Below are 21,491 nucleotides of genomic sequence, written 5' to 3'. Positions count from 1 at the left end.
TGCTCCTAGGCACCTACGTTAGACCCAAGGCACAGATAAAAAGAGATGGAAAAGGAAGTAAAAGAGTAGAAGGGTAAGGGCAGAGTAGGAAAAAACACAGTTGGGGCTACTTAGTGGCTTCATCTGTGCCCCAAATTGCCATTTTCTAATAAACTCTTAAAAAATAAGTTCAAGCCTAGTGTCATCTCTACAGTGTTTCTACTGAGAGATCACAAACAATTCTTTCTAGATAACCTCTGACACCATTATCAGCAGTACTTCCACATTATAGTAATTAACCCCTGCTATCTCTGAATACTTTCCCCATCTTAGAGAGGTAGGATAAAGAAACAAAGACCAAGGAGAACTTAAAGAGGAAGCTGAAATCTGAATTAAGAGTTTGGTCTCGAGATCATAATCAAAATATTAAGATTCCAGGGGAGTTACAGAACTGCCACATGACTTATATCCACAGCCTAATGGGGAGCACTGAAACATACAAACACAGACAGCAGAAACATGAATATAATTAGACAACTGGATCCTAATATATACATTTATAAGGTATTATGCTCACAAGGAAAAAACAAACATGAAAATTCATTAGGCATAGTTTACTACTTAAGTTATTACTTGTTCAAATGATATATCATCACCTTGATGAGAGGTAACAGACAATGAATACTTTCTGACACCACCTCCCCAGTATAGAAATATAAAGCATGCTTTTACTAATAACAGCTCTCACTAACGGGTGGTTGAGAATAAAGAGCCCTGCAAATATTTCAAGTTTCAGTTCTTGGGACCCTTAAGAATGGCTCTTGGGACCGTTAAGAATGGCTCTTGGGAAGACAGTACACTTAAATAAACTATTTCATTTGATTCCTACACATAGTATCAGAATAGAAACATATCCTGGATCTAATTGAGAACAGCAAAAAAAATGCATGTTTTCAACAGCCCAGCAGAATGCATTAGGTGCCCTAGGGTTGAAAATTTCTGCTTATGCATATTAAGTCTCTATTTTCTCCAAACTACAACTTTCAGGATTCCATTTTATATAACCCAATGATTAACTCCAAGAGACTAACCCACACCACGCCACTGTATACATGAGCCACCCAAGAAGGAAGTCAAGCCACCACATCCAACCTTCTTCCTTACCTTCCTTCCATAAAGACACTGGTAGAATATCACACCCACTGACCAGACGTCAACTTTATTTGAGATCTTGGGTGGTTCTTTCCCAACCACAAAACACTCTGGTGGTAAATACCTGAGACAAAAGGGAAATTAAAATTCTTAGAAAAACGACTGTATAAATCTAAGATATGTACCAAAGGCAAAGTAGAAGACCTTGTTGAAAATAAAAATATCTGAATTTTAATAGCTGAAAAAGCAACTTAGACCTAGCTGGAAAAAGAAAATGAAAATACACTCTCACTTAAGGAGGCAGTAATGTCCTATAAAGCCTGAAAATACATTTCTCAATTTACTGAGAGAGGTAAATATTCTCCCTAGTTCCTACTTTACCCACCCCAGCCTCCTTTCCCAGGATGGTGCCTAATGCAAAGGTCATTCAACAAGTTTAAAAAAGGAGGAGAGAGCACAAAAGAAATACATTCCCTTTTATGATGGCTGCATCAACAAACACTAAAATACAATCAGAAGTGGTATGGGTGTCTTTTCATGCTGGGTAAAGAGGACGTCTCTAAAAAAATAACTATTTTAAAAGTCCATATGAATTCAGGACCCAATACAAATCTCTGAGGGGAACAGCTGTTCTTTCTTCTTAAGGTAGCCTCTTTTGGAAATCTGGACTGGAAATAACTATAATATATAATAATTAAAGTCCAAATTATTAAAGTATATTTTACACTTCCTACTTTAAGGGTGATCGGGGCTTAATGGAAGACTAAGAAATAGTGCAGAAAAAGCCAAACAAACTAGTTATTAGTACAACTCAACCCTCATCTGAATTCTTTCCCTCCTCACCCACCCCTGGACTCTAAAAACACTAGCTGGACAGCCAACCACACCAAATTGTATAGTGTGGAAGGTAAGTGCCTCTTAGCATTTAGGAAACCAAATAAATATGCTAACACTCACTCCCTAGAGTCTTAGCCATGGCACAGCTGGAAGGCAGAATTCTGAAGATAACAGATCGATTTCTGTACATTTCATGCTGGCAACATCAATTCTGTGAAAAACTCTTTATTTTAGACCCTGCTGTGCTTCTGGTATAAAAATCTAAACTTATAGCTTGAAGAGGATCACAAGAGTTGAGAGAAAATGTTCAGATGATGGGCTTCTTTTTTACTTTTATTTTTTGTGAGGAAGATCAGCCCTGAGCTAACTTCTGATGCCAATCCTCCTCTTTTTGCAGAGGAAGACTGGCCCTGGGCTAACATGCGTGCCCATCCTCCACTACTTTATATGGGATGCCGCCACAGCATGGCTTGACAAGTGGTGCATCGGCAGGATCCGAACCTGCGAACCCTCAGGCCGCCGCAGCGGAGCGCGCGCACTTAACTGCTGTGCCACCAGGCCAGCCCCTCTTCTGTTTTTTTAAAAAAGTTTAGTTTCGTGTTCTTGTTTCTTATTATTTTTAACAGACATTTTTGTTTGATTAAGACCAGTGACCCAGATTATTATTTCACAATGAAAACTTTTAGCCAAAATACACATTGAAAAATGAAAATATAGATATAGATATTCCCCTCACAAAGAGGGGGAGAAGGCAAAGAAATAAAAATATAGGAAAAAGAACTTATAAAAGTAACAGCTCTTCCAAATGCCACTAAAACCTCCCTTGATTCTTTAATATATATAACTTAAATATGACCTTGGATAAATAAATAGAAACTTGATTCTAAAATGATGATTTTAATGTATTTATAACTTTTTTGTGGAGGTGGTGGGGAAGAACATAAGTTTTTGTCAGTGGTGGCGAAGAACAGAGTTGCTGAACTTGTCCAAATGCAGAGTAATAATTTAGCCAAATATTTAGAATACAAAAGAAACTGCCACTTGATAGTACAAATCTGGCAAATCATTTTCTAGGTCTCGGTTCCCCCATCTGTAAATGAAGAAATAAACTAGATCTTCATTCAAATAATACCGAAAATAATAAGTATTCTAATTCCCCATCGAGGACTTTGGGAGGAAGAGTAAAAGACAGTTCTATGATACTACACTAAATTGTGTTTAAAAAAAAACAAACATGGTTGCATATTCCATCATGATAAAATCCTCAGAGAAAAATGATTCTCTAGGCCTAGTCACTTATTTAAAAGCAGTATTCAATGTATAAGAATTCGGGAACAACCAACCACTGCGAACAGTCACTTAGAATTTGTTATGTCCTATCTGTATCTCTCTGGGACATCATAGGAGGATGACACATTGACAGTGATTATGACAATGTTTCCACCAATATGGAGACTTTTTAAACCTTCATAGAAACCCATAAAATTAAATTTTCTCAGAAGCCCCCTCTCCAACTTATTTTTATTATGAAAAAATCTTCAAATATAACCTAAAGTACAAAGAATAGTAAAATAAACCCCCAATTAACTATCATCTAGTTTTAATAATTATCAACATGTGACCCATCTTTGTTCACATACATCCCTTCTCCTCCTTCCCCCAAACAGGTTACTTTGAAGCAAATCTCAAACATCATATAATTTTTATTTAAATGCCAATCACTGAATTTTTATAGGTCAGCAAATATAGCAATAGGTAGCAATGAGATAACTAATTTAAATGTTAAAAATCCTCACCTTTTCAAAAAAACAAGCTATCAAACAAAAAGCTCAAATCCAAGTTCCAGTGAGTTTATATAGCAGAGGTATCGACCTATTTCCAGAATTTCAAACAGCAGATATTTTTGTACCATTTAGTGACAGGAACACTAACCCACAATAACCACCATAGTGAATAAACACTGTAAATGTAGCTTCTATTTAAAATCTAGAATCTCTAAGTTTTAATTTAGGAACTGATTTTCACTATAGGTACCATCTCCACAAACAACAAGGAGCAAAGGAAAGTAGAAATTTTGTGTACATGGTGTTTTTAACAGGACTTGATTGATTCTTTAATATACATAACTTAAATATGATTGGACTGATGAGAACAGGGCTGATCCTGTGTGTTATGAATGACATCCCCCTCTTGTTCTGCTTCGGATCAACACCCTCATTCCCAGACAGTCACTATTCTGCTAAGGCCCAGGGGCCCTCAACACAAGTGACCTAACCAACTGACCCTGGGGTATAATATAGCATGCGTTACCCCTTCCTTAGTGCTATTGGAGACTTTCTCCGTGTTCAGAATCACACATTCCAATATGTGGCTCTGTGTTACCATCTCAGAAGTGAAAAGGAAGCTCTATTAACACGCCTTTGCAATCACAAAGTTAAATGCCTGAGCCACAGGTATCTTTTATGGTTCTATCAAAAGAAATACTAGGCAGAAGCAGGATAGGTCATAGAACAGGCAGGTAGAGCTAGCTAGGGTAGGGTGGTTAGGGAGATGACTGGCAACAGATTGGAAGAAGTGTGGCTCAAAACCTTTCAGAACATGGCTGACAGAGGTGGATAAATTTCTTGGCAAACTGCTCACTTTTTCCTATCTAGATTGCAAGAGATGCTGCGGTAATTTTACATTCTGATTTTCACAACTCCTTAGTTCCTGAGAGTCCATCAACCTCAGGCAACTCTAGAAGTGAAATCTCTTATCCCGTTAACCCATGAAGAGAGAGATCTGCATTTGTCCTGAAAAGAATTTAAGGCCATCCTTTATATACACATGAGCAACTTCATTCTCTACCTACTCAGTAGGGCCAGTCATACAGAGGTGACACATAAACACCTGGCCACACATAATCTCTCTCTCAATGGTTTTCAAGAAAGGAAAGAAAAATTAAGACAAATAAATGTAAATACAAAGAGTCAAACTGCTGAAAAGACAGTAACTATTTGGGGAGGAAAGTCTGCTTTAGTTTACAGCATTTTTGCCTAAGCAGACAGGATATAAATATTAATTATTAATTACCAACTCTTCAGTAACACAGCCACATATCCACCAGCCAACCTGGCAGATCCCCCGGATACCTACCAATAAGTACCAGCACCTTGTGACGTTAGCTCCATGCCATCCACAGAATTGTAGCTATCATCATCCATGATCTTGGAAAGACCAAAATCTGTGATTTTTATCTCTCCACATGCTGTACCATTTACTAAAAGAATATTACCTAAAGAAATAAAATCTTCATGAATAAAAACAGACTTACTGTTTAAGAGAAATACCCAAGGTAACAACAGACAAGAAGGGGACAACAGACTCAAAAACTATTGCACGCGGGGCCGGCCCCGTGGCTTAGCGGTTAAGTGTGCACGCTCCGCTATTGGCGGCCCGGGTTCGGATCCCGGGCGCACACTGACACACTGCTTGTCTGGCCATGCTGAGGCGGCATCCCACAGACAGCAACTAGAAAGATGTGCCACTATGACATACAACTCTCTACTGGGGCTTTAGGGAGAAAAGGGGAAAAAAAAAAAGGAGGAGGATTGGCAACAGATATTAGCTGAGGGCCGGTCTTCCTCAGCAAAAAGAAGAGGATGTTAGCTCAGGGCTAATCTTCCTCACACACACAAAACAAACAAACAAACAAAAAAACAAAAACTATTGCACAAAATAACAAACATCTAAATCCCTGGAATAAACTATCTGGACTCTGGACGCTGGGTGAGAGTCCTCAGCATCTTGCTGCAAACTTCTATTTTCCAAGAATCACCTGCTTGATGTGCCAAAACCACCACTATGAGCAGTGGAAAAAAAATAATAACTTGCCAAAGTAAAATATCACTTGTATGGTTGGTCAAAAATGGTGGGAAAGTTTCATCTGAACTTTCAGTAAGGATCTCTAAATCATCCTGTTTATAACATTTTTTTTTGGAAAAAAAAATCAAAGAAAACATACCAGGGAATCAAAGCTAGTACCACAGTGCCACCTACAGCTCCTATGGCAGGAAAATGTATTGGATTCAGTGATGGAAAACTCAATCACAAAATGGCCATCTTTTTAAAAATCACTTCATTGTAATGAATTTTTAAAATATTTACATGAAATATATTAAAACATTAAAGAATAGTGAATCGTGAGATTTGATATGTAGCTATCAGAAAAGGAAAGCAAACTTAACAACTGGGCCACATAGGAGGTAAATGGGAATCATCTTCCTAATGCCCAAGCTAAGCTGGTTAGAGCTGTCTACAGACAACACATGCGGACTTCTAAGAAACAGCTAAGGATGCCAACAACAAAAAATAGAGGGAAGAAGTCTAACTGCCCTCTACTCTTTGCTGATGACTATCAAAGTTAGATAATAGCCATACAAAAAGATGAGAAACTCTGCTCAGAATTTAATGAAATGGGAGGCATATGTGCAAAAATAAGTCACTGACTTTTGGGCACTTATCAAAGAGACTTGGAGTAGAGGAACTGCTGCACAGGGTGAGTAATGGGAAAAAACAGAACTGAGCCTGCCAGAGCAGTTCTTTATCGGACTGACATCATGAACTGCCCCGGCTCTACAGACAAGGGCATTGTTTCTCCAGAGCATTTAATAAGACTCACCCTCCTAAACCCAGCGCCACGTGGCCAGGACTCTCACTCCCACACCTCCCCAGGCAATCCAAAGTCAGATGTTATTAGGCCTTCTTGGCTCCCACCAAATTCTCTTTGTAAAATTAAAAGTCACCCATAAGATCAAAGAAAAGCCACGAACATTGTCTCCTAAAAATTAGACTTACCTGGTTTGAGGTCATAGTGTATGATGGGAGGTTTTATTTCATTTAAGTACTTTAAAGCATTCACAATCTGCATGATAATTGATCGGGCCTCTTTCTCCGACATTAATTTGTGCTGTTTCAGGTAGAAGTCCAGATCATTCCCCTCACAGTATTCTAATACTGTACAAAACCTAAACACAAATAAACCAACATTTGACCACAGGAGAAGAGCAAACAGATTAAGATGAACTGAAGCAGCCCCAGTGAGAACTTCAGGCAATTGTCTTCTCACACCTTTCTTCTTTGTCCCTTCAAATACTCTTCTATTCTTTACCCAGTATTGCAACCTGAGTGCTTTATAGGAAGAAAACGGCTTATTCTCTTGGTGAAGAGCCTCCACATCCTGCATGTTGGAATCTGTTGTGCTCAAGTTCATCCATGGCATACCTCTTCTTGAATCCAGACTATAAGAATACTGACAAGAACTGTAATGTATTTAAGCTAGAGATCTCTTTGGAAGAGTCTCCTTCACACATCCACGTCACGCTCCATTTCTAAACAAGGATATTGTGATCAAGTATACAATTCTCACTGTAAACATTTTATATGAGCCTGTGTGCTGACAGTGAAGAAGATCTAGCGTTTGCCCAGGTCCCAAGGACTAGTTGCATACTACATCTCCTGGCAGTCTAATACAATACTATACTACAATTTCTCTTTGCTAAACACAAGGTATACAAGAGCTTTTAAAAGTACAGTATCTGTGGTTCTAACAAATGTGTTATTACACAGTATGGGTTTCTTCTCTTCATTTATATCAATGCATCACATAGACCCAAATTTAAAACTACATACCATCCGTGGCATTAAGGGTCATGTGTATCTATCTTCCAAGGCAGTTATAAACTTAAGTAAGGCTTCTTGAACTGTTTGAGTATTCCTGAGAGATGAATACCTTTCAAACTATTGTAAGCTGTGACAATGTGGGTATATCACTCAGGGTCTAGCCAGGAAACAAAAATCACTTGAATATTTTAAACAGAGGCTTTAATTCAGGGAACTGATCACACAGATGATGGAAGAGCTGAGAAGACAAACTGGCCAGTGAGGCACCCCAGAGATCATCTAGAGCAGGAAGCCATTAGCACCCTAAGGCCAGAGGGCGAGAGGGAGGAGATGGTGCAGTCAGAACCCAGGGTCACCAAGGGAAACTGGAACCACAGTGGTGGAGGGGTCTCCACCCTCCACCATCTCTGTCTCCCCAGTAGCTGAACACAGTTGAACAGCAACTGACACAGGAACCTGGTAAACAGTCTACAAGGGTCACCTCACCTAAGATGCAGAACAGGGGAAGAGTGAGGAGCAGACCGGAGAGCAAATAGGCTCAGGACTAGCACTACGGGCCTCTGGGCAATTTGCAGCCTTCAAAAAGCAGTGCAATGAAATGTGGACAGACACAGTCCTGTGGGATCCCAAAACTGAACAATAGCTTATGCTTCTTATGAAACATACAGAGGGCATGGCAGCACCCTCTTGGTGAACAAACGTCTGAAATTTATTGATTCTCTGATCTGAGACACTGAAATCTGAGACCAACTCTCATGCTTAGTGGATTTATTCTTTGAGCCAATGCAAGCTGAAAATAACATCTAACTTTTAATATCCAAACAGCTTGTCAGAAGACTTATTTTTGGTGAAAATTCATCATAAACACAATAGGAAGAACAAAGTAAACAATTCAAGAATAGCAGAGGGGGCCGGCCCCGTGGCCTAGTGGTTAAGTTCAGCACACTCCACTTCAGCAGCCCAGGTTTGGTTCCCAGGCACGGACCTACACCACTTGGTGGCGGGCATGCTGTGGCGGTGACCCACATACAAAATAGAGGAAGCCTGGCACAGATGTAGCTCAGGGTGAATCTTCCTCAAGCAAAAAGGGGAAGATTGGCAACAGATGTTAGCTCAGGGCGAATCTTCCTCAGCAAAAAAAAAAAAAAAAAAAAAAAAAAGACTAGCACAGAATCAACTCAATTTCTTAAATAGTTAAAAGTGTGTACATGGGCCGGCCCCGTGGCTTAGCGGTTAAGTGCACGCGCTCCGCTGCTGGCGGCCCGGGTTCGGATCCCGGGTGAGCACCGACGCGCCGCTTCTCCGGCCATGCTGAGGCCGCGTCCCACATACAGCAACTAGAATGGATGTGCAACTACGACATACAACTATCTACTGGGGCTTTGGGGGAAAAATAAATAAATAAAATCTTTAAAAAAAAATAAAAAAAAAAGTGTGTACACAACTCATAATAGCAGATAATCCAAGTCATTATATTTATTTTTGAAATGGTTTTTGTACTTACATTTGGGGGGGAGGGGGGAGAGGTGTCTACCTAGTAGTCAAGGAATTTACTCAAAACAAAAATGTCATCCTGTGAAGACCTGCTCTCTAACTAGATATTTTCTGAACTCCACTCCACACTAAAAACACATAGCTATGCCTGGTGCAAGGGCCACCCTACTGGAAAGGGGAAATGCCCAAGCAGATGGAAGAAGGGATAGTTCATGTTTCCAAAGGGAGTTACAGTCTCCTTTTGGGGTTATTTCTAAATGCATAGCATTTATGGTCCTCTGCACAGCAACCTCTGAGACAGCTGCTATCTGAAACAGGCCAAAACTCCTGGAATCACCCTGAGAGGCTAAGAGCAACATTTCCAGGCCAGACCTAGGGTATGTTCTAGCTCAGTTCAGACTCCTACAGAGAAAACACTCCCAAATGCTGAACTATCTCTAACTCCTGGATAAACCCAGAGGTGCTAGAGCCTGCCTATACCAGGTAATGAAACACAACAATCCCTAAGATTATTAAAGATTTCGTAAAAGTCATTTAACTTCTCTGGTCCTCAAATCTCCACCTATAAAATTAGAAGGCTTGACTGAGATCCCTTCCAATTCTAACATCCTATAAGCTTATGAACCTAACATGCAGCATTGGGCTATGCCTTCATTTGTGCCACATTAATTCTCATTCTGTGATAAAATCACATTGCTGGTACTCCTTTAAAAGGCCTGTCAGTGTTCATCAGAGTTTCCAGGGTGGGGCAGAGACTCTCTTAAACAGTCCACACTCACTGGTGCATGTCAGTGGTATTCTGGCACCAATTTATGTAAGTGTCCAAGAGCTGATAGTTAAATTCTCAGGAATTTTGTGAGCTGGTTATTAAACTGTTGGTAGGATGAACGGATAAACAAAAGGTGGTATATCCATATCATGGAATATATTCCATCATATAAAGGAATGAAGTACTGATACATGCTACAATAAGCATGACCCTTGAGAAAACATCCTGCTAAGTGAAAGAAGCCAGTCACAAAAGTCCACACACTATATGATCCATTCATATGAAAGTGCAGAATAGGAAATCTATAGAGACAAAAAGTAGATAAGTGGTTGCTTAGGGCTGGGGGTGCGAGGTGCAGAACGGGCAGTGATAACAAAAAGTACAGGTTTTTTTTTGAGGTGGTGAAAATATTCTAAAATTGACTATGTTGATGGTTTCACATATCAGTGAATATACTAAAAACCATTAAACAGTATACTTTAAATGGGAGAACTGCATGGTATGTAAATTATATCTCAATAAAGCTGATTTTTTTAAGTTGGTAGCTTGCAAATGGACACGTCAAGAGTATTTACACCACAAAAACTGGCAAATACTACAAATTAGCCCTATTCCTCCCCCCACCAAGCTGGTTGTTAAACATTTACCAGCACACAACCACACATGTCCTGTGGCCAAGAGATGTCTTGCTGGCCCAAATCTGAATTCACATGTGATCGTTTGCCCATAAATACATATATTTGGTTCCCTCAGAGAGTATTTCCTGGACCCCGATTTAAACTCTATTCCATGAGTAGTCAACACACTGCAAAAAAAAAAAATTAACTGCTAAGCTAACATGGCACAGCACTTACGAGTCAGTGTCCAGTGAAAAGTAATCATACAGCTTAACTATTCTAGGATGATCCAGTTCTTTGTGAATCCGGTATTCCCTACATGCATGCCTGTAAACAAAATGGAAAATTAACATTGTGAATTTTAGCCTGTCTTTGAGAACTCGTCAAGGATACTCCTGAATATTCTCTCATTTCTGCATTGTTTTCACCTATTCATTCCATTCAGGTCCCTTATCTTTCCTCATCCTATTTTCTCTACTAGTATCTACCAAGCTATTGAGAAAATAGTAGGTGCTCAAATATTTGTTGAATGAATGGATGCTAACCTTTTATCCCTTTCAAGTTCATTCTATGACAATCTTACCTCTTTCATATTTATAACCAAATAAAAGAGCTTTAAAAATCATAAAGACAATGTTTTTTTCTCTCCTCTAAAGCTGATCCTTCATATCTATAAATATTTACATCTTGGGGTTACATCAAGGAGATCAATTTTAGCCTGCAAACTCCTTGGATAAAAGGATTACCGTTTATATAAGGCAATTAGCAGTGGTCTGTATTTGTTTCTTTGTTTCTAAATCCTACTCCTTACAAAAAGAATTTAAAGGGCTATCAGCTTTACTTTCTTCAAAGAAAATATGAAATTGATAGAAAATTTGAAATTATGGAAAACCTAGTTTTCTTAGAACAAGAATTTACACATATGTATTAACATTTTTTTTGTACTTTTCCAATTTAAAATCATTTAATAAGATTAGGAACAGAAATATAATCTGACATTCATATACTGAATTTAAAAGGATAACAGAACATGTTTATACATTATAATTACCAATAATTTTTAAAGTATTTAGTTCTTATTCACAAAGACAGCAACAGGAAACTATTATATTTTAAGTAAATATAGCACAATTTAGTTTGGGGCATTTTGTTAGGGCAAGAGCCAGAAAAGAGAAACTTTCCATAACATGTTAAAATAAAACTAAAAAAAAAAAAAAGTGATGTTTTCTGAAATTGGTGTATTCCAGCATGCCGAAAATACACAGAAAGTACTCAAGTAAAAAAAGCTCAGGAAACAATTAGGGGAAGGGGGAGAGAGGAACAGGAATCTAAAGGTAATTAAATATGTTCTTCCCCCCAGTGGAAACTGACTAGGTTTATTTTTCAAGCTGCTACTTTTGTCAGTTTTTGCTTCTTCTGATGCTTCATTTCATCATCTTTATGTCTTTCTGAAAAGGAAAGACTTGCCAGCACTTAGGCAGAGCAGTGTTAGAACACACGCTACACTGGGACCAATCAACCTGGCTTCCAGGGAATCCGAGTTCCGTGAGGCCACCCCTCTGGGCTTCACCATGACTGCATTGGATTGGAAGATTTAAAAGGTGCTCCCTAGAGAGAGATGCCTCCTGAGCCCCTATGGAGACACTGAGCAAATGCAGCTTTTGCCCAAACCCCCATTCCACCAAAGCAGCTCCACACTTGTTCTTTTTCATATATCAAGATTCCACGTAACATTTCATTTGGTAAAATATGCATTTAGTAAGGAGATGATGTTCTTAAAAAAAAAACAAGTTTAGAAACCTATGGACCAAATATACAACTGTTTTGAGTCATTTCTTATCCTAGCATGCTATAAATCTATAGTTCTCTGCCCTTTTGTTTTAACTTTTTGATTTTGTGCATTTCAGAGTAGAGACCAATTTCTCTGTCAAGGTACAGAAAACAGAGGAAACTAGAGGTAAAAATTAAGAATCAGGGGGGCCAGCCCGGTGGCGTAGCGGTTGGGTTCCTGCGCTCCGCTTCGGCAGCCCGGGGTTCACAGGTTTGGATCCTGGGCGTGGACCTGCACACTTATCAGGCCATGCTGTGGCAGGCGTCCCACATATAAAGTAGAAGAAGATGGGCACGGATGTTAGCCCAGTGCCAATCTTCCTCAGCAAAAAGAGGAGGACTGGCAACAGATGCTAGCTCAGGGCTAATCTTCCTCACCAAAAAAAAAAAAAAAAAGAATCAAAGGAAGTGTCATTCAAAGTCCTTGCCAACTAAGGGAATTTGCTGTGTGTCACTGAAAGCACTCCCTCAATGTCAGGTCAAGCTCTAAGCCTGCTTCTCATGCTTCATTAGGCAAGGCAATGGCTCTGCCAAGTCCTTCATGTGTTCAACTTTCAACTTAGCATCCAAGGGATTTAATGCATCACAAATACTTGACTAAGAAACTCGAAGAAACTCATCCACTGAAGTGTTAGTCTTTTACTCTCTTATAAGTGGATATATATTTAGACTTTCAAAATGATTTCATCCTAGAACATTAGAGAGTATACTAATTCAGATATAATTATTTCTGAGGATAGCTTTATATGAAATTTTTCCTACTGTAAAGTTTCAATATGTTATTTTGGAGAGTTAAAGAAACCTAGTAATACCTATTAATGCTTTAATAATGCAAAAGTAAAACAATCAATTTACTTTTTTTTGTGGGGGAAGTAGGAGAGGAAAGGCAATGTAGAACAGAACTCAAAATTAAACAAAACAGCAGCCTTTTATTTTCTTTGAGTTTTTCCTTCTTTTTTACCCAAATAAATATCTTGATTCCAGATGGGACTAGGAAGTCATCCCCATGAAAGGAAAAGCAATCAAAAGACCTTACTTTATTAAAATACACAAAATCAACAACATGTAAGTCTGAAGATGGGTGTTAAATGGAAATAAAATGTTCTACAATTCTTATACTGAGAGGAGAATAAAGGTGTTAAAGTACAAAAAAAAAAAAAGGCCTTACTTAACATGGCAATAGTAGCATTTTCATATTTTATAATGTTACCACAACACTAAAGTGCACTACTTTTTAGTTTAATACTGAATTTTTAAAGCATTTTCTAAAATCTGTTATGTGCTTGACATAAGCCTCCTTTAAGTTCAAAGCAGTTAATGACATTTTGCTAATTCACTATTATCTGTACCTTGAAATTCACCAATATGATTTCATACCACCTAACAAGCAAAATCTTTCAAAGAAGGGTAGAAGCGCTTAAGAATTTCCCCTCAAGGATGAATGGAGTTCATAAGAACTTTGTACATCCTCTCCCCAGTATGTCTCTCAACTGGGAAATGGCCCCTGCCCAGATGGCTCCACAGAAAGTGCTCATGTGTCATGATTCCCACCTCTGCTGAGGAAACAAAGAGCAGGAAGTCACCACTGTGAGCCTGGAGCTGGACCGGTAAAAACTCAGAAAAATGGGATAATCCCCTTCACTTGCTCTATGACTCTGTCTGGTAGAGAAATGCGAGAAAGACACCCAATCCATACCCACCAGGACTCAAACTGCTTGCCAAATGCATCAAGGAGGTACACAGTCCTGGTTTCAATCTCTCACTGTTTCAAAAGGCTAGGGTGAGCAGAACACCCACCTGCAGTAACTACAGCGTTCACCACCAGAGTTCTGTTTAAGGTCAGCCTAAAAGCTGGATAGTGAGACTAGGCAAAATACGCATAAATCCTGGCATAGCAACTACTTTCTCAAGGTTGACCAAGGTTGATCCCTAGTACAGTGGTATCAACTGGTATAGAGTGGTCAGTGCACACATAATATATAGAACAAGCTGCAAGGAGAGCTAGAGGGCATTTTTAAAGAGAAGCATGTACTGTTCCAACACCCTTAGGCACTCTGAGAGTCTCCAGATAATGGAAATATTTCTCATTAATAACTGGTCAGAACAACATGTGGTTTCCTTCTCTCAAGTGCTTCTGGCATTCACTGCAGCATGCCATTCGTCCCTGCACGTCAAGTGACTGGAATGTACTTATAATAATGTAACTGCTCCTTAGAAGCATCTGGACTGCAGCTGCCTGTCACGTAATGTAAACATGCAGGGTGCCATGCATAAACCACACATCATCCCTTTTCCTACCTCCGCTAAGCCCTACTTCTCTTAATGCCACAGGAACCTTCTCTTCTCCAGTGCGGAGCACCACTGTCAATCTGCAGGGAATAGGAGAGTTCCTGGGACCCTGATGAACAACAGGTATAAAGCAAGAGTTGCCTCGGTCCGTGCCCCAAGAACTGGTTGACGATGTAGAAATGTTTTATTTTCCCCTTGAGATTTACCAGACAACTAAAGATACTTCAAAGTCCACTGCTTTTTTTCCCTCCAAAGTACTATTTTATAAGAATAAAATAAAATTGCTTTCATAGAAAAGAGGCAGGTTGTTTATATCAAAAGGGACTGTCTCCTCCTTTCAGGGGCAGGACATGTATAATTCAGTACTTGTACCTACAACAAGGAAATAATATTAAGCCCAGTGGGGATCCTAACAGCAAATTAAGTCTGTGTGGCCTCCAAAGCAAATGAGTCATGAACTCCAACGTTCTGAAGGTCGGGGGGGAAACAGACAAACCTGACATTAGAAGAACAAAGAAATTCACACCTGTACATGTAATAACTATTCATTCTGAAGAAGTCACCCTCCCACCCCTCACCCCAAGTATAGATGAGGGCTGCCACGGTGGTATTCTGAAGAGACGCAAGCCCAATAAGCGGAACACTGAAGACTGAGAACTTCTGAGATGGGCAAACTGTGAAGGGGAGGTAAGCACAGCACTGGGGAGCTCAAAAAGTCAAACAAGTACCACTGAGGCACACCAGGTCCCTCTGCCATCTCCTCCATAATGAAATGACTGAAGCAGCAGAAAAGCCCCACCCAAAGCTCCCCAGGGACCCCAGACCACTAAGGGACACTCTCATCTGGTTTCTACACACGAGCAACAATGATTTCTGAGGCTTTACTTGTTTGTTGGAGTTAATTTTAGACACAATGGAAGGAGAGGTTAAGAGCATGGGCTCTGGATTAAGGGAAGTCTAGATTTAAATATCAGCTCAACCATTTCTTAACTGTTATTCAAATTATCTAAGTATCATTTTCCTCATCAGTAAGATGGAAAATTTATTCACTCTCCTAGGACACTTATGAGGATTAAATGAAACAACAACAACAATGCATGTAAAGTTCAACACAGTGCTCCAACTACAGCTATTACTACTAAATTCTGAAAAATCAGACAGACACTCCAATATGACTTACTTGTGGTAATTCTCCTTTTTCTCATCTCTCCAGTTTTTATTTAACTGGTGAATTTTCACAGCTACATATCTTTGTTCTGTTAGATCAAACGCCTATAAAGAAAAGGAATAAATTTTCTGAATAAACAATAACAAGAATTACAGGCAACTGACTTGAAGCTTCTATTTAAGAGATCAAAATACTCAAAGTCCAAAATACATTATTAAATAAAACCAGCAGCAGACGACAACATAACACATACTTGTTTCAGAGTTGCAACCATCTTCTTGAAACTTGTGATCAGATAATTTAGAAGTCTCCAGACGTACTGGCACCAAGGGGTTTAGAAAATAAAACCAAGCATACACCACAAACAGAAAGACAGCCCATGTCTTAAAAGTCACTTCCAAACAATTCTCTTTCTGGACATCATCTACCCTCTTTGGGACCTCTCTGCCTTAGGCTGTCTCTCGTCCCTCAGCTGACAGTGGGACCTGACATGCTTCAACAGTAAGTCCTGCCACTTTTGAAATGCTGAGGACCTAGACTGTCTGCCTCCTTGAGAAATAACCCCTCAGGATATACCTCTTGAAAACAGCCTTGTAATGTTATATTGTGTTTATCAGAATAAAAACAGGAACAAAAACAAATAACAGCCCTGCTTTTAGTCCCACCCCTATATGCTGGGTAAATAAAAAGCAGTTTTTGATCTCAACAATGTCTAAAGTTAGTCACATCAAGTCACTTCTCCAGCACTGCCCAAAGAGAGGGACATGCTTTCCCCAAAGACCACGAATGCTGGCAAGTCCCGCGTCAGCTAGGTAGTGCTATTTCATGAGGTTAAAAACGGTAACAGATGGGTTTTTGACGATGCTGGGTGTAAATCACAATTTGATAAAATAAGTAGCATTTTAACACAAGAGAGTTCCCCTATACAAAAGAATTTATTGAAGAACTCCTTTAGAAGGAATAGTTTTTCTTAGTTTTTAAAGTTCAGATTAAAAACTTACTACTTCAGTTCCAACACTGTTACCACCCATCTGCTAGTTTCCACAAATGTAGGAACAGATGAAGGCAACAGGCGCAGGATATACAGCCCACAAATAGTGGTAATTACTGTTCTACAGATCTTTTAAAATGTAAGCCACCTCTAGGAAAGCACTGCATGCAAGAGAGGGTTGCTTATAAAAGAAACTTCTAATTTATGCCAAATTTAAACTAGTATTTTTTAAAACATAAAACCACTCAATTCAAACAGAACATCTTATTTCACAGAAATGGAAACTTCTGAACTGTATTTTTCTTACAGAGTCTGAAGTCTACCTGCACAAATGTATATACCATCATGACTTTACACTAGAGAACCATTTCAAACCATTAAAAGCCAAATTAAATACCACCTAATTTGTAAGAGCACTAAGGATACTACAAGTATCATTTTTTCCAACCACGACACTATATTTCTGAATCCAAGACACTATGATCCACCACTGATTTAAGAAGGGCTTTTTGGAAAGTGGAGAACACCAAAAGAACAACTATATTAAATGTACACATCCTTGTAAGAAGCACCTAGATTTCAGAAATGTTAAAATATTTCAAGAATACATTAGAAAAAAATAGCATGAAAAAATCACTAACGAGTAACTGGGAAGCACCAAGAATCAATTTCATGACTTAAAAAAGGAATAGTCCCACTTCTGGGTATATAGCCAAAAGAACTGAAAGTAGGGTCTCGAGATATTTGCACACGCATGTTCAAAGCAGCAGTATTCGCAACAGACAAGAGAAGTAAGCAACCCAAATGTCCACTGACAAATGAATGGATAAAGCAAATGAGGTATATACATACAATGGAATATTCTTCAGCCTTAAAAACAAGGAAATCTTGTCACATGCTTCAACATGGATGAATTTTAAGAAAATTATGCTAAGTGAAATAAGCCAGTCACAAAAAGACAAACACTGTGATTCCACTTACATGAGGTATCTAAAGGAGTCAAATTCATAGAAATAGAAAGTAGAATGGTGGTTACCAGGGAATGGGGAGAAGGGGAGAGGAGAACTGTTGATTAATGGGTAGACTTTCAATTTTGCAAGATGAAAGAGTTCTGGAGATCTGTTTCACAACAACATGAATATACCTAACACTACTGAACTGTACACTCAAAAGAGGTTATGACGTTAAATTTTATGCTATGTGTTTTTCACCATGATAAAAGAAATTACCAAAAATAAAAAAATAAGCTAAGCATACGATTCAAGAATGAAAAAAACAAAGAAAGCAGAAGGAAGGAATGACTGAAAGGAAAAGTTAATGAAACAGAAAACAAATCAAATAGCAGGTCAGGTCAACAAAATAAAAAGTTGATTCTTTGAGAAAAAAGAAAATTGACTAATCTCTGGCCTATCAGTCAAGAGATACAAAAATAAACATTCCATATGAAAAGAGAAATAACTAAGGTAGATTATATTTTTAAATCACGATAAAATAAAAGATTTTCCAGAAAATTAAATTACCAAAACTGACTTGAGAAGGGGGAGAAAATTTGAATAGATCAATATTTGTAGAAGGAATTTAAAAGGCAGTCAAATAATTTGCCCCTAAAATGACACCTACCCAGGTGATTTTATGAGTCAGCTCTAACAAACTTTCAAGGAGCCAACAGTTCCCATGTAATGCAAAGCATTCTAGGCCATGGGAAAAGAGAAATTTCACAACTCACTCTAGGGCAATGATGACATCAAAGCTAGACGCTGCCTGCAGACAAAAGATGACTATGGGCCAGTCATACTGAGAAACACAAATAAAAAATATGAAGAAAATACCAGAAAATCAAACCCAGCAGTACACCAAAAATAATATAGTTTTGGAAATGAACAGCGATGACAGTTGCACAACATTGTGAATGTACTTAATGCCACTCAATTGTATACTTAAAATTGGTTAAAATGGTAAGTTTTATGTATATATCACAAAAAATTAACATTTAAAAAAGAGAAAACCGTAGAACTAGTTTCTATTGTTTTTCTCTGAAATGAAAACTATTTTACTGAAAAGATTTCCCATATATAAATTCATATGGTCATAACATAAGTCATAACAGTGAAAGCTGCACCTTACCGAAGGGGGAATTACCAGGGCAATGAAGTAAAGACAACTTAATAAACCAATTCTGCATTTAAAAGCCAGGTGCCGGGAACACCCAGAGAAACCTAAGGAGGATGTGGCTGAGGAACATGACACAGATCTGTAGGTATATTTAAAACTGGCTGAATTCTTCATTTAGTAAAAATCAACTGGAGGCATTATAGTCTGCACTTTGCTGGCCCAACAGAAGCACTCTAAGCCAGGACACTCCTTCAGAATGCCAGTGCTACTAAACACTCTGACTTAGAAGATGAGAACATTTTTTAAACAAAAAGCAAGTTTTCACATAAGAACTAACTTTAATGCAGCTTTACTATATTAAAAACAAAATTGGGGGGCAAGCCCCGTGGCTTAGCAGTTAAGTGCGCACGCTCCAATGCTGGCGGCCCGGGTTCAGATCCCGGGCGCGCAGAGACGCACCGCTTCTCCGGCCATGCTGAGGCCACGTCCCATGTACAGCAACTAGAAGGATGTGCATCTATGACATACAACTATCTACTGGGGCTTTGGGGGGGAAAAAAATTAAATTAAAAAAAGGAAAAAAAAATTTTTTTTTGGAAGAGAAGTCAGGATGGCGGCATAGGTGGACTCTGAAGTCAACTCCTCCTGCGGACACGGCCAATTTACAACTACTCTTGGAAAAATTACCCCTGAGAGAGAACTGAAAACTGGATAGGAGGAACCCTTGCAACAAATGACAATCCTAACTGAGGTCAAAGAGGCAGAAATTCCCTTCTGGAGAGAAAAAACGCCACCTTCACAAACCGCAATGCTTCACGACCGCCCGGGAGCAATCCAAAGGTACACAGCCTTCCTTGGAGGAGTGGGGACCTGAGCCGGGGACTGTGCCCAATATAGGCATTTTTTTGGACCCAGCACAACCGGCCCGAGTAGCATAATATCTGACTTTGCTTGCTGCTAACAAGATTTGGGAATACCCACAGAAAAGCCGGCTCACAAAGAAATTAAAGCCAGCCCTTAAAGGGCACACGCACAAATTCACCCATTTCGGAAAGCAAACTAAAATCACCAGAAAGAAAGGTGCACAGTCCTTTGGTGAAAACAGACTCACCTGACGGACTCTGAGTGCATCTCCACGAGAGCTGACACCTCTCCAGGGACTGGGACATTGGCAGCAGCCATTGTTGTGGCCTGGTGTGGGCGTGCTGACATAGACACTGACAGAGGCCATTGGAGTTCTCCCTGGGGCTTGCTAGCCCAGGGTCTGCCCCACCAACTAGACCACCGATTTAATCCAGCTCAGCCAGGGACTGGCCCCACACAACAGCAAACCCTTGGGCAACTTGTGGGCCTGCATAGATTGGTGACTGGATTCTCCGCAGCCTGGCAAGTGGGTCCACCTCTGTGGGGCAGGGCGTGCACAAGGAGCGGGTGGAGAGTGTGGGGCATTGGTGAAGTGTGTGGGGCTCCTGCCTTGGAGAGACTGGGTCCACTTCAGTGGGTCAGGGCGCGCACGTGGGGAAGGACTGTATTGACCGTGTGTGTGGACTTGTGGATGGTGGGACTTCTCAGCTGCAGAAGACTTGCGCTACTCAAAGACCCACACAGGGGATTGGCCCTACCTTCCAAAGCCTAAAACAATTGGGTGCTCCCATGCCTGAGGCTAGCCTCACCCAGCTGCAATCCTCAAAGAGCTGACAAGAGCCTTATAGGCCAGAGGCTTACAGTAATTGTAAGCCCCTGAGCCTAACAACCAGCCATGCTGGGGGCCTACTCACTTAATAGAAAAACTGCAACAGGAATGTGCTATTAGACCTTGCAGCCAACTGTGCTGGCTCTCCCCATACCTGATAGAGACTGAAGGGCCCACAACAACTACACACAGCTGAGAATTACAACCAGCTGGACAGTGGGGACTGCTCAGCCTCCCTGGGCACCTATGGGAAAAGCAACCCCACCACAACAGAAGAACACATGTAGCCCACAGAGGGGTCACTCCTGGAACATTTGGAACTGGTGACAAGAGAGAAGCACACTGTCAGGCCTCATAAGGCATCACTTATACAAGGTCACCTCTCTGAGATCAGGAGACGTAGCTGACTCACCTAATACTTAGACATAAGCACCAAGAAAGAGGCAAAATGAGGAGGCAAAAGAATACATTCCAAGTAAGGGAACAGGACAAAACCCCAGAAAAGGAACTAAATGAAACAGAAATGAGCAATCTACCCGACAGAGAGAGCTCAAACAAAGAGTGATAAGGATGCTCACTGATCTTGGGAGCAGAATGGATAAACTCAGTGAGAACGTCAACAAAGAAATGGAAGATATAGAAGAGAACCAATCAGAAATGAATACAAAACTGGAAATGAAAAATTCACTAGAGGGACTTAAAAGCAGAGCAGAGGATACCAAAGAACAGATCAGTGAACTGGATGAAAGACTAGAGGAAATCACCCAAGCTGAACAGATAAAAGAAAAAAGAATTAAAAGGAGTGAGGACAGTCTAAGGGACCTCTGGGACAACATCAAGCGCACTAACATCCATGTTATAGATGTCTCAGAAGGAGAAAAGAGAGACAAAGAGGCAGA

At 39.8% G+C, this 21,491-nt stretch overlaps 1 protein-coding gene across 4 annotated transcripts in view; it reads right to left on the bottom strand.

Annotated features, from left to right (window-relative positions):
- Positions 1 to 21,491, bottom strand: part of TLK2 (tousled like kinase 2) — a 130,722-nt gene that overhangs the window by 3,805 nt on the left and 105,426 nt on the right. For all 4 annotated transcript variants that reach the window (XM_058561295.1, XM_058561296.1, XM_058561294.1 and 1 more), the window contains 5 exons: positions 15,809 to 15,900; positions 10,747 to 10,836; positions 6,805 to 6,974; positions 5,104 to 5,242; positions 1,144 to 1,255 (listed from right to left, as the gene is read on the bottom strand). In XM_058561295.1, coding sequence (XP_058417278.1) covers positions 1,144 to 1,255; positions 5,104 to 5,242; positions 6,805 to 6,974; positions 10,747 to 10,836; positions 15,809 to 15,900 — 603 coding nt within the window. The remainder of the gene's footprint in view (positions 1 to 1,143; positions 1,256 to 5,103; positions 5,243 to 6,804; positions 6,975 to 10,746; positions 10,837 to 15,808; positions 15,901 to 21,491) is intronic.

This window comes from Diceros bicornis, chromosome 18, assembly GCF_020826845.1.
Source record: "Diceros bicornis minor isolate mBicDic1 chromosome 18, mDicBic1.mat.cur, whole genome shotgun sequence".
Classification (NCBI taxonomy): domain Eukaryota; kingdom Metazoa; phylum Chordata; class Mammalia; order Perissodactyla; family Rhinocerotidae; genus Diceros; species Diceros bicornis.
The sequence above is the reverse complement of the archived record's forward strand: the minus strand, read 5'-3'. Positions and strand labels throughout refer to the sequence as shown.